The 14,469-nt window shown below is 33.8% G+C and overlaps 2 protein-coding genes across 2 annotated transcripts; one reads left to right on the top strand and one right to left on the bottom strand.

Annotated features, from left to right (window-relative positions):
- Positions 1-646: 646 nt before the first annotated feature.
- Positions 647-7,509, bottom strand: LOC111785013 (CLK4-associating serine/arginine rich protein-like). Its single transcript, XM_023665497.1, has 13 exons — positions 7,159-7,509; positions 6,578-6,616; positions 6,317-6,465; positions 6,068-6,143; positions 2,926-3,229; positions 2,722-2,831; positions 2,550-2,597; positions 2,255-2,455; positions 1,881-1,982; positions 1,495-1,622; positions 1,138-1,276; positions 900-1,052; positions 647-805 (listed from the first exon to the last, which is right to left on the bottom strand). Exons 1-13 carry the CDS (start codon positions 7,353-7,355, stop codon positions 781-783), a joined length of 1,671 nt encoding a protein of 556 aa, XP_023521265.1. The 5' UTR covers positions 7,356-7,509; the 3' UTR covers positions 647-780.
- Positions 7,510-11,667: 4,158 nt separating this feature from the next.
- LOC111785010 lies at positions 11,668-12,840 on the top strand. The gene is made up of 2 exons (XM_023665494.1): positions 11,668-12,201; positions 12,287-12,840. Exons 1-2 carry the CDS (start codon positions 11,802-11,804, stop codon positions 12,367-12,369), a joined length of 483 nt encoding a protein of 160 aa, XP_023521262.1. The 5' UTR covers positions 11,668-11,801; the 3' UTR covers positions 12,370-12,840.
- The last annotated feature ends 1,629 nt before the right edge of the window (positions 12,841-14,469 follow it).

The raw sequence follows: 14,469 nt of genomic DNA, 5'->3' as shown, positions 1-14,469 counted from the left end.
CTTATCAAACATCTATAACATTAGTGATAAATGATTAATAGATAAATATTTATATCATTTTCAATCAAATATTTAGAATCACAAAATATGTGGAGAATTTGATTGACCAAATAATATTGGGATAATAATGTGAAACATAAGAAGGGTGACACATTAATCTTAAATAATATTAAGAAGTAGAAATTGAATTAATTGTGTGATTTCCATTGATTTTAGTTGTCAAATATCCCTCATACATCTCATCTAACTTCGATTCTTTTTCATTCCTTCAAACCTTCCAACTACAAACCTACAATACACAACTATTTTTAGTTCCTATCACTTACCACTTCTTTCATTTGCCTCCTCACCATTTACAATATATTTCAATAGCGTCGTGCTCATCGCTTAGCACGACGTTACCATGATAGAGCTGAAAATTTAAATCTTTAATCAACCCAACTTGAAAAATCCTCCAAAATGCTATTCCATGGGATTGATATATCTATGCATTTATCTATAATTATTTAAAAATTCAGATCATTTTTTCTTATGGATAATGTGTTATAACTTTCCTACACGACATCAAATTAAGACCATAATTTTATTTTTATTTTTTTTACTAGCTATAAATAAATAAATAAATAAACTAATACAAACTTGGGGCTAAAGGAATAGATTCGGAGCTGGCATTAAAATACATCTATCCGAGTACGAAACATTACAAAAATATTTTCAGCTCTAAGATAATAGAGTATGATGAAAATCAAATATTCCAGAAAAGGATTCAGCATTCCATTTTTAATACCTCGTACGGCTCCTTACCCTGCAGAAATATTTGGCTCGCGTTATCATGTTATCCAAATACATTCCAACTAATTATTGAATAAGGACAAATAATGAGGCTAAGGAAGCATTACCTTGGTGACCGGGAATAAGAAGGTGAACGGGAATGTGAGCGAGAATGGCTTCGAGAGTGAGAACGAGAACGAGATCGAGATCGAGACCGAGACCGAGAATAATATCTCCGAGAACCTCTACTTCTACTCCTACTTCTACTCCGACGGTATCTTCTGCAATAAGTAGCAATCAAATCATCCATAAGTCAAGACCTTAAATAAACATAAGGTCTCAAATATAACTTCAAATATAACTTACCTTCGTGGTGAACGACTGTAGCTTCTGCTGCGGCTCCGACGCCGATGGCTATTTAATCGGCTGGTTTCTGCCAGTTTTTCCAGTCTCTGGCGCTCCTGCTCTCTCTTTTTAGCCATTTCCGCAGCTGTATCTTTCTTAACTGCACAGGTCGTCCAACAGTTCAACCATAAATGCCAGAGAAGATATTAAGAGATCTTGAAATAAAGATGATTTTCAATCCCAAACATTAAGAAGAGAAGAAGGTTCAAAAGACACAAGGACATCTACTCATCTCCATTGATTGATATTAAAATGTTCAAGAGAGAAGCTGTCCTAAAAGCTCCTTCACATTGAAAATACAAATCCATTGGCACTTACTTTGTTTATTAAGTTGTTGACTCATGATCCTCTTAAGTCGTTCTTGGGGAGTTTCTTTCTTTTCTCCCAGCTTTAAAGGTCCCCCGGAAGAACTTGCCTTAGTTAACTTTGCAAGTGCTGACGACGTACTGCTCAAGCAAATAAATGTCCATAATTATTGTACAAACACTTCAATACTCATAGTTATTGTAAGAGGACTCGAACACCCGTACTTATTAGACAAGGACTCAAATGTTCATAATTAATGTACAAGGACTTAATGCCCATAAGTATTTTAATAAGTTAACTTTATACATGCGAAAGGCACCAAACATGAGTATATTGGAAGTTTATCAGCCTCAGTGCACAGGACTTGAAACTAAAGTAAATTCAGACTTCATAAATACCTTACTGATGGTTTTACCGCTCTGCTGCTCTTTTCATTATCAAGTGTCATGCCAGACGCTGGGTCAATATGCAATGCCTCGAGTATACGACCAGATGATGGCCTGCATGAAAGCACAGGGGTCAGACATGCTCATTTTAAGAGTTTCATGCACATTTTCTAGTGATTATGCTAAAATCCATTTTAGGGGAATATCTGAGCTTCAAAAAGGAAGCCTCCTTCCATCTTGCTGTGGCAGTTACGCTGAAAATCCTAGGCCTGATCTATATACTAAACCACACAAGTTGGTCTCGGGAAACAAAATGGGAGAAAGCTGCAGCACAGTAAAGATTGTCCAATCTATCTTCGCAAGAATGAAAGGTCGAGTGCTCCGACCGGTTTAACATATCAGGCTGAGATGGAGGAGATTGTGGTGGAGATAGTCCTTCTAGCCTTGGTTCCTTGCTTTCTCCAGGGCCTCCAAATTCGGTGATAAATTCAATTTTGGGAGTCCTTGGTTTGTTCCGATGAACATCATCAGAATGCCCTCGAGAATGACGCCTTGAGTGTGATGGGGAATGTGATCTGGACCTTGATCTGCAGAACAATATAACATAATAGTAATTTAGAAAATCAATTTTTATCTTGGAATCCACAAACCCTGCTAAGAAGCTTATATAAAAATACATACCTTCTAGAACGTGGATAAGCATCATAAGTTGGACTTCGTCTAGATTCTCTGCACGTGAAAATAGAATGCAAGGTTATTGAGCATAAAAAGGCAACTGATATACCATACCAGTTAAAAACAAAAGTGAATTTTTATCCAATCCATATCACACAAAAAAAAAAAGTATTTATACCGGTAAGGATCATGATGAAGGACTCTGGTACCAGTAACTCGTGCAGCTTCTCTTTCCCTTTCCCGTTCCATTTGAGATGCTTTCCTTCTTTCCTTGCGACTTAGCTTCCTCTAAGAGTTTCAGATTTTAGGTTTATGAGACATTTGACTATCAGGGAGCTTAAACAAATGTGGTATTTTTTGAATCCTGATAGAAGGAACTTACTATTGCAGGATCGCCTTTGATTATTTCCTTTTGCCTCTTTTCTTCCTCCTTAGCCTTTTTATCCATGTAAACAAGCCAACCATATCTTTTTACACCAAACTCTTTTGCCATTACCTCCATTCCTTCATCATTACTGTCATCACTGTTAAAAACCTCCTCGTCCTCGTCCTCATCATCTTCATCATCACTAGCATTATCATCTGCATCTGAATTTGATTCCTCCTTCCCATCCGCCTCATACGAAAATCCCACTTGTGAGTATGACCCCTTGGTGGAAGCAGCTGGAGGCTGTGGTTGCTGAGATCTTCACATATACACAAGAAAAACCATAAAATTATATAAAATTCAATAGTAGCAGGTCACCCATAAAACTAAAGAGAGAACAAAAAGAACGGAAAGCATGAGAAACAAAATTTAGAGCAAAATAGAATTTTATGCCTCGAAAAATTGCAACAATCTGAGACGTAACTCTATAAGTGGGAAAATGTCCCAACATGAAGATGATGCCCTCTTCCTTCCCCCAACCCAACTAAGGGGAGCTAAGCACTTGAAAAGCGCGCTAAGAAAGGTTGACTCCAACTTTTAACCACCACTACGATTAGAATCCTTTAAACAGGGGTGCATGGACTATGTTATGGGAGCTTTACTCTTGGAGACCTCAAGATGAAAATGGGTAATGGAGTGTTGGAGGGGGAGAATAGCAACACTTATGAAATGGAGGTGAGGCCGGAAACCTTGTCAAGGAGAGAAAGGTGAATTGTAGGTTCAATAAAAACAAAATCAGCTGAAAGAAACTAGTATCCATGACTAGACTATGATTTCATGATGGTTGGTAAAATATTTGGGAGGCTTTGAAGAGCATGTTAGAGATGGGTGTATGATGAATATGAATCCTTTGCACGCTGATGTGGCCATAATTAGGTTGTCCACACTTTGTAAGTAAGTGGAGTGGGAAGGGGTGGGAGACTTGTGGACATTTTTTTATTGGGAACAAAATTCATTGATGTATGAAATTTACAAAAGGAAAAAGGGCAAAGCCCCAACCAAAAAGTTGGAAGAAAGCTTCTCCAATTGGTCAAAAGAGGGTAAGAACCAAAGAAGAATGTCCATTTACACAAAGGCATAACAAGAAAATAATTTGTTTAAGAAAAACTATCAAAAGAAGTTTATTTTCTCTCTGAGAAGTTAATGGTTGCACTTCTTCCAAGTTGTAAACAAAATAGCCCGGAGAAGAAGTATACAAAAAAGGATGACCATTTAGAGTGCAGTTAAGAAGGCTGTTAATCACACTCGGAAAGGCTGTGTACCAGCTGAAAGCTGAGTGAGTCTCCCAAAATCTGTTGGCAAATTGGCAAGATATGATATGACTTTGTGTTTAATGGTTTACAGATTGTGTGGCAATGTCCATAAGGCCACGTGAGGTAAAACAGCATTGCATCCTGTCAATGGTATGCATGGCATTGTGGCTAAGCTCCAAAATAAGATTTTAATTTTCTTTGGATAGAAGTCCAACCAGATCACTTCATGAAGGGGATGAATAGTTGCGGCATGTTGTCGTCAAGATTGAGCAGAAGATATAGTGGAAAAAGAGCGTCTCAAGTCTAATTTCCACAGCCATGGATCTTTGGAGGGGTTTAATTGGACGCCATTCAGGATGTCTATGAACCTAATCCATTCCTCATTCATCATCAGTGAGGTTTCTCCTCAAATTCAAATTCTACTCACCATGTTTTGTTTTCCAAGATCCTGCTATGGAGATATCTTTATGTAGGGGGGATGGAGTATAATTTTGGGAACTGATTAGCCAAGGTTTCCTTATCCAACCAACAACATGTCAAAATAATGTGTTCAACAGGGAAAAAAGAAAAATAAAGACCAGCCATGGATGTGAGTCTTTTTTAAGATCAAGGGTAAAGGATCAGTCCATAGTTTCAATGATGTGAAATCCATGGGTACAGTTGACCGAGAAAGTTTTCCAGTTAGTGGAGAGTGTTGGTTGTTGAAGACCTCGATTCATAGAGGATGATGGAGTTGAAGCTCCGATGGGTTAGGCAACGAAAAGGGATGAGTCTAGTGTAGAGAGGGCTGAACGAAGGAAGACATACAGAGAGAAAAATAAAATGTTCTATGGTACTGTAGAACACATATAATATTAGGCAAAGATAAAATAATAATAATAATAATTAAGGAAGAAACAACTAAAAATCAAGCACAAAAAAACAGTTCTTTAGCAAATGACGCAACCATTACATCCTATTCACACAGTTAACGGCAAGGCATATAAACAAATAAAATCTTTACCCTCCCACTTATTAACGAGTCTTTAAGTAAAACAAAAATAATGTCTTTTTTTTTCTTTGAGAATGAAACAGAAAATTTCAAGGATGAATGAAATTACCACCAACGGTGGATTACAAAAATGATCTCCAATTGTAAATTAAAGAAGAAATACTGTTTATCTTCAAAAAGGTGTGAACATTTACATCAACAAAGAACATTAAACAAATCCATAAAGGTGTAAAAGGATGAATGTTTGTCATTGAAGCTCCTTCCATCACTTTCAGAACAAAGAGACAAAAAAAAAAAGGAACGATTAAAGGCAAGCCACAAAGTCATCTTGTCTCCCTTGAATGGATGTTCCACCAAAAACTTGATCGTAGAAGCAACCAAAGCAATAAAAATAAATCTAACAACAAAAACCACTACTTTTTTTTTTTTTTTACCCGAGCAAAAATTATAAAACAGGGAATAAAGCTCCATCCATTCACTAACTTCTCTATCATTTAAGATCTTCTGAAGCAAATAACCCAACTGAAATTTTCTACAGCCCACGCTACCTCATAGATCATAGTAAGTATTATTTCTGCTTGGTCAGAAAAATGTGAAATGCTAACCCATCTGTCAACACTAAACCTGATATTTAATCTATCTACCACCTGCATAATTAAGTCCTTGAGCTTGACAAGAATACCACGGACTTCTTGAGATACTATAATGGAAAATTTAGTAAAAGCAGCATATTCTTTCTATTTGAATTGCCAAATAATTTGAGAGAAGTGAACTGGGAAAACTAGCGCAAAATATTTTTCCATGCCCATCCATGGATATAAAGAGAGACAGAAAACGAGAAGGGGAGAGAAACCTGTCCGATACGAATGGAGCAGACACCTTGGCCTCCATTTCTTGATTCACATGTTGTAAACCATCCTCATCATTAACTGTTGACATAGAAATGTCAAGAGTTCAGTTAAATATTTGCATCATCATGAAAAGCAATACAAATAAAAATAACCTTTGTCCTTATTGCTCATCATATAAGGAAAGTAGTGGGTTTGTGCATTGAACTGTAAGAGGATTTAAGAGTTCGATAAAAGTAAAAAGAAGTACCCACATCCTCGACGCCGATGCTTAATTAAATCTCGATAACGCTGAAAATTAACAAACTCTTCTAACTCCTCTTCTTCCTCAGATTTTTCTTGTGTTCGAATATGTCGAGATCCAGGTTCTCGTATGAAATCAAGCAAAGCACGTCCATCAAATCTGCTCAAAAAATGAAAAACCTACTCCTCAACCTTAAATCATAAATCATTAGCTAAACACAAAGTTTCAAATTAAAACAGTCCTCAGATGATTAAAACTAAAAGAACTGAACCTGTCAATCATAACATCCTGCTTTCCATTCCAAGGAATCCTGAGACAGAAGTTACAAAAAAGAAGTTAAAGCATTAAGATAAAGTAAGAGTTCGGATGCTCAAAAACAATAATGTCACCGAACTAGTAAAAACATGCCCTGGCCAATGGGAAAATGTAAAGAAAAATTCCAGTGATGTACCCATTCTGTTAGAGGTGAAACGAGAGGGTTAAAACTTGAAAGAAAAAAAAAGTACAACCTCCTGCAATCAAACCCTCTTATAGATACGCAAATGAATGCATCCTTTGGTAGTCGTTTTCAATAACTCAATGAATAAAGTGAAGGCGAAAAATGTTTCGGAATTGTGATGCAGTTGAACCCAACCGTCCAATTCCCAATATTTCCCTTTAGCGCTACGCAAACCACTTTCAAAAGACAAACAAATTACAGCATTTGGAACAAATTTAACACTTATACGCTAAAGAAAGAAAGCAGCAGAGAACATAAGCCAATTCCAATATCTAGAACACTTTAAAAAATCACAATTCATACTTCACCCAAGTTTTGATATATAAAGCAGAGATGAAATACAAAATTCTTACAGGCCTTGCTGGTCCTGAGTTGCTTGATAGAGACCATCATCACGGTAGACGCGGCACCGAGTACCAACGACCTGGATGGATTGTTGAGGATCGCCACGACGTTTGGCAAGAAACACAGCGCGTCTTTGAGCTCGCTTCCGAGCAGCGTCCATCATGTCGTGGACCTTCCTCTCGGATCTCCTTGCCTCGTGCCACATCTCTGGAAAATCAGCAATGAAAATTCTAAAGGATTTGGATCAAATCAGGACAACGTAAAAACCCTAATCCCCTTCTCTCCTCGTGGATGATGGAACCACCAAGTTCCCGATGACGAACACGGTCTGCGGTGCTTTCAATTCAATAGCTTGGGGAAGGTTCGGATTTTGGACTGAGTTTGGGCCTTTTGGGCTTTTAGTTATTTATTTGGGCTATTTTTATTTTTTTTTTTACTTTTTCACTTATACTAAATAGGTTTATATTTAAAAATAATAATAACAAATTATAAATTCAATTTTCAAACTAATAGTATCTATTTTAATACTTCAAAATTAAAAAGGTTGAATTGTATAATTTTATATAATAAATAAATAATCAAAAATATATTGACCAAAATAGAATGGTCAATGTTTGCCGGCGTGACATGTGAATTAACAAAACAATACAATACATAAATATTAGACATCATCGGTAATAAGTGCTTAAAAATGGATGATTATTACTTATTAACTATACCAATTAAATAAGACATTTTTTTTTTCGATAACTCATTTGATTCAACAAATGTCTATTCTGATGTCTCATGCCATCGATCACCCTTATGCTGGAAATATTTTCCAGGTCTATAACCTTACCAAAGAGTTGAGACAAACCTCTAACGTGGTTTGTGTTTACTTAGAGAAAGCAACGAGATTGATGACGAGATGGGCCGATTTGCCATAGTTTTGGTTTTGAGGTAGCCGAGATTAACAAATTGTGCAAAATTATGAAGTGTTAGTCGAAGACATCCTATAAGATTACATTGCCTTCATATATGAAAATTCACCTTGTCATTGATGTAAGTAACTTGAAAGTATATCACACCGATTTAGATGAACAAAGCGCAACAAGATGGCTTAACCTCCCGTGACGATGGAGAATATTAAAAGGAAAAAGTTGAAAAAGATTTTGGTTCTCCACATGAACAATTTGAATAAAATCATTTGTAATAATTACAAACTGAGTTGTATCGATAATGTTTCAAGAATAAGACACCAAACCTTACCATATACTATAGTCTCTTTAAGTTTCTACTTGAACATAGTTCTATTCTATGTTAACCATAGATGTAAAAGTTAAAAAAAAAGAGTAGTATTCGCATTTTTATTGATTAAGAATCACTCATTAACTAAAAAAATGTCAGAATTATCGAGTTCATATTAGTCTTAATAAAATAAAAACTTTAAGAAAAAAAAAAACCAAAATTATTTATTTTTCGTTTTCCATATATTATGTTAATAACATCTCATGTCTTTTCCGACTTTATTTCATATAAATATTTATTTTAAAAAAAGAAGGTTATCCTTATTTTTGTCTATTATTCTCTCCTTGTCGGTTTCAGAGACGTTTTTCCATTTTGACTTTTGTTGGTTTTTTAGTAGGAAATTGTCGAGAAATTTTACCATTTTTTTTATAAATGTCCATTGATAACATGAAATTTGTAGGAAACTATACTCCCAATGAGGCCATAAACCCTATTTGATTTTGGAAAATGGTGACAAAAAAAATTAATTTTTGGCCCACCTTTCTCAACCGTTCCTATATCTGAAATTTAATTTTAATTAAATATATAGTCAAACACGTTGTAGTACAGGTAACATGCCTAGCTGGATGATATTTGACTCTATTTTAGACATCTAGACTTTGTGACCCATTTGGTACCCAAACCACCAATGGCAATTATTCATATTTTTAGGCCCCTAAAGATCAATTTTTCCAAAAATTTTATTTCCAAAACATACCCTAATTCGTTTACTCTTTTAATCTATATTAAATGGATTTTAAAAATTAGTGAAATTTTAAACTCTCTTTCAATCCTTCTAACTTTAAAAAAAAAAAATTCAAAAATATTTTTATTATTAATATTATATTTTAAAAATACTCCTAGAATGGTAAAAGTAACATCAAAATAAATGATATTTCATAAATTATTTATAAACATTTTAATATTATTTTGAAAAATTTACTAGTATTTTTAAATTTTAGTAGATAAAAATATTTTTGAATTTTTTTAAAAAAATTTAACGGCATTATTGAAACTTTTGAAAGGGTAAATACATTTTTTAAATCATTTTTAAAGTTGAAAATTATTTTTTAAACAAAATAGTAATTTTATTTTAAATTTAAAAATAGTTTTTTATCTTTTAAAAATTTGAAGATATTATTAAAAAAATTTTAAAAATTTCGAACAAGAGCACAAAGAGAGTTATTATTATTATTAGTTTAGACTTTTATTTATCAAAAATCATGATTTTTTAATAACACTTGAACAATTAAAAATAATAAAAAACAATTTTTAAACAATTGAAAATAATAAAATAATTATCAATGGAGCTCATGTCTTGTTCCATTGGTTATTTAATAATCTTTTGCCCATTTCAGAAGGTATGCGTTGTTTCCCAATCAATTAATTCTATATAATACTTTAAAAAGAAATATATTTCACATAACATTAATATTAATAATAAATATTATTATATTTTAATTTTATAAATAAAATAAATAAAAAAACTCTAATTAAATTGAATCACGCCCATTCTAAAATAAGTCAAAATCTAATTAAATATATCAAATAAATTATTTCTAATTAAAATAAAATTTCATATATGTTTTTTTTTTCATTTTGATGTCATTAATTTATTTTTTACATTATCGCATCACAACTAATTAAAAAAAGAAAAGAATTCATTTTTCTTGGAGCCAATTAACTCAAACAATATTTTCAAAGAAAAATAAAAATACTTTTTTTATTCAATTTTGTGAAATATGTATTTATTCACTTTATTTTCTTAAATTTTAAATATTCTTGAATTTCAAATGTTTTTTTATTTAATTACAAAAATTTACATTAAAAAATCTATTTTCATCTTATTTTCAATCTTTTAACTCTGATTTTTTTACAAATAAATTATATCTATTTCAAAATTTAATAATAATTATTTTTTAAATTAAAAAATTCAATATTTTGACTTATGTCTAAATTCAAATATTTGTGAAAAAGGTTCATCCGTATGTGACGTAATAGTTGAAGATAATAGTTTGAATAAAAAAATGTCACATCAACTTTTAATTATTTATAATAAATTAATGAGAAATAACAAAACAACTTTTTATACAAAGTTTAATTGCTAAAAGAATAACATTTAAATAAGTATATACTAAGATAAAATTTTACCTCTAAACTGATTTATTTTTATTAAAATTTTTAAATTCATCAAATTATCTCTCAAATGTAAATAAAAATAAAAGATTTTATTCAAAAATTCATTAAAAAACATTCTCATCCTAAAATTGAGGTATCTTACAAAATTATAAGATTTCATATAATAAAAATGCTATTATAATACAAAATTAGTGGATAAATTAAATTTTTATTATAATACAAAATTAGTGGATAAATTAACAAAAAAAAAAAAAAACAATAATAGAAATTAAAAAGAGGTAAAAACTTTAGAGTAAAATTTAAAAGGTAATAATTTTAAATGTTATTTGACTTTAAAACGTCAAAGAAGTCAAAACTTAACGTGAAATGAGCTTAACATTTGTCCACCCTCCGAAATATTCAAAGTAACCTAAAAGTATCTAAAATGAACGTGAATGTATCTAGGCAAGCCTAAAGCACATAACCCAGCCCTTGAAGCTACGTGAGTGTCTTAAAATTACCCAAACGTCCTTTGAAATCAAAACCTAACTCAAAATGACATTAAAATGTATAGAGCAACACTAGAAACCTACCAACTAATCAAACGTGGTTAAAAAGTGTGTTTAGGAAACCTTAATGCACCGTCACTGCTCACCTCTAGTCACCATTACTTACTACCACTTCGACAACGCCTTACAATAATTGGCTGTAACGACGTGATCATATATTTTAAATATAAATGCAAGGTTATTAATTAATAACCAATGGAGTTTTAATTTTAAACATTTCTTAATAAGTTTTTAAATTGTAAAAAATATGTCAACAAATAATTTAAAAGAAAAATTAAAATTCAATTTTAAGTAAAGACTTGTTACAGAGAAAAGGTGGAAGGATAAATTTGTAATTTTAAATGATAAATAAATAAATAAGAGAGGGTGGGAAAGATTCAAACAAATGAAAAATAAATAAATAAATAAATAAATAAATGAGAAGAGTAATCGATGACAGATCATCAAGGAAAGAAGACGTGGACCAACCAAAACCAAAGTCGTCTGGGGCCCACCACCACCACTACCACCAAAATATCCACTTAATATAACCTATCTTCCTCTAAACCCCTCTTATTAAAAATAAATAAATAAATAAACCAAAACAGAGAGAAAAAAAAGAAGAAGAAGCCATTGAGCCCTCCGACGAGGCCACTGGACCTCCGTTCATCCCCGGCCACGGGGCTCTGTCGGGGATTCCACCCAAACCCACATCCACCATGTCCGAATCCTACGCGCCTCCGCCACCGCCCCGCAAGCCAAGGTTCGTCCCGACGGCTCTGTACAAGCAGCGATCCTGGTCGCCGGACGCATCAAGAGAGGAGGCGTGGCAGAGGCAGAAGGGGAGAAGCAAGAAAGGAAGAAGCCGGAGCGTGACGGCGGAGGATCTGGACGAGTTAAAGGCCTGTCTCGAGTTGGGTTTCGAGTTCGACTCGTCCGAGTTAGACACCCGACTCACCAATACCTTACCGGCTTTGGAACTGTATCACGCCGTTAACAAAAGCTACTCCGATTCCATCTCCAAGTCCACCGCTACGACGGCGGTTTCATCTCCCGACCGCGATTCCGTCAATTCTCCTTCCCCTCTCGGCAGCCCCCTTGCCATCCTCGGCTCCTCCGGTAGCCTTCAATTTCATGCTTTATTTTTATTTATATTTAATTGTAGAAATGAATCTAACCGAATTTGTTTGATGGAAATGAACAGGAAAAAATCCACAGGCGGTGAAGACAAAGCTCCGACAGTGGGCTCAAGTGGTGGCCTGTTCGGTCAGAAACTCCTCAACCTAAGTCCGGTTAATTCTAAACTAAACCATAGTTAGTCAAAAGAAAAATGGACGTCACCGTTCACCCACCACCGCCAGTATGATTACTGTTTGAATTATGAGTACAATTTTGGTGATTGTTTTTGTTTTAGAGGAGTTTTATATAATATATAATTATTATATGCAAAAATGGAAGGACAAAAAGAAAAGGAAAAAGAAAAGGAAGAAGAAAACAGTGGTGGGTGTTATTTTGTGTTTGAACTTTTTTGTTTTTTACTAGGTTTATGTTTGAATTCTGTTGTAAAAAGGTCAAAACTTTGGTGGGTGTCCTTTTTTCTTGGATATGATTTCATCTTCTTCCAGGTTCTTCAAACACTTTTGGTAACTGATTGTTGATTTAGGTTTGATGCTCCAATTATCTCAAAGTTTGTTCTACCATGTTTGCTTTCGGCTCAACAAATATGGAAAAAATCAATATATGTATCTTTGTTCGGCCCATGGTCTCTTTTTCTAGCTATGTCTCGAGTGATAGATGTAGCCTAAGATTCAAAAATAAGGATTTGAAACTTGGATTCTGGGTTTAAGGTTTAAGGTTTAAGGTGTGAGATCCCACGATCTCATATTGGTTGGGAGGAAAACGAAACATCCTTGGTAAGGATGTGTAAATCTTTCCCTAGCCGACGCGTTTTAAACCATTGAGGGGAAGCTTGAAAAGGAAAACTCAAAAAAGACAATATGTCTGCTAGTGGTGGGCCTTGGTTGTTACATAATAACATGATCACATTACTTATTTCTCGCTTTTGAGAATGAAGACTATCCCTATATTCTAACATGGGTCTTTTCAGCATGTTATCTTCACTTACATGCTTATTAAGAAAATTTCCTAACCGTCATCCAACATAGGTGATAGGATTGCTCTAAGCAAAACATGTTTAGCTTTGGAATTTCTGTGATTGAGCCATTGAAAAAGAAAGTGCATTTTGTCGTATGAGAGGTTGAAGAATGTCAGAGGGTTGTCATGTGTCAATTCCAAATTTTAAATCTTGATTGGAAATTTGGGTATTGAGGTGTCACAAATGGTTTAGATTGGGACCTCTCCTAATAAGATGTGGTTTCGAGGATGAACCAATGCGAAATGATGTGTTCTTGCTAGAGTCTACAGTTATGAAGTCGGGACATCCAACTACTGATGTTCCATCTATAGTGTAGATATATCCGAATAAGATATTGCTACAATCTACATTTTCACTATGATCAATATCCATAAAACATAACAGAACTACTTTGTCATTGTCATAATGAAATGAAGTATTAGATGTACCTCTCAAATATCTTAGTAGTCACTCCACAGCTTCCCAATGTTCTTTCCTCGAGTTTTCCATGTGTTATTTCACGTCTAGTGCATACCATAACATACATCAATCTCCCAATTACATAAGTGTATGGAACAAATGTCATGTGCTCACACGCCTTAATTGTCTCGGGAGATTGCCCTTATGACAATTTAACACGATTTGTCAAAGGGTTAGTCTTGAGTTTAGTATAGTTCATTCTAAATTTGGACAACAATCGATGTAAGATTTAGTGTCCCTATGACAATTTAACACGATTTGTCAAAGGAGTAGTCTTGAGTTTAGCTGTTATTCATTATAAATTTGGACATCTTCTCAATGCACTACTCTAGTAGATAGATTTAATGTGTCAGTAGATCTATATTGAGAAATCCTAGCCCAAGAATCTCTTTTGCTGCACCCAAATCTTCCGTCTCATATATCGAACAAATGCTTGCCTTGGAGTTGTTTTATATCCCTCCTATTGAACCATGTAATCAATATATTATGCAAATACAAGATTAGCAATACATGGGAATCAATGCATTTGGTGTTGATCTTTTTACTCCTGTGAAAATCGCTCTCCCATGTGAAGAAGTTAAACTTCTTATACCACTGTTTTGGTGTTTGTTTACACCCAGCATTCTTGGCTTGGAACTACAAACCCTCCCCATTGATGCATATAAGTCTCTTCATCTAGATCTACGTAAAAACACTGCTTTTACATCAATTTGCTCAAGATGCAAATTCTCTTATGCAACAATACGAGTATTAGAATTCAGATAATAGTTAAT

The sequence above is a fragment of the Cucurbita pepo genome, unplaced genomic scaffold (assembly GCF_002806865.2).
Source record: "Cucurbita pepo subsp. pepo cultivar mu-cu-16 unplaced genomic scaffold, ASM280686v2 Cp4.1_scaffold000331, whole genome shotgun sequence".
Taxonomy (NCBI): Eukaryota; Viridiplantae; Streptophyta; class Magnoliopsida; order Cucurbitales; family Cucurbitaceae; genus Cucurbita; species Cucurbita pepo.
Note: the sequence above shows the minus strand (reverse complement) of the source record. Positions and strands in the feature narration are given on the sequence as shown.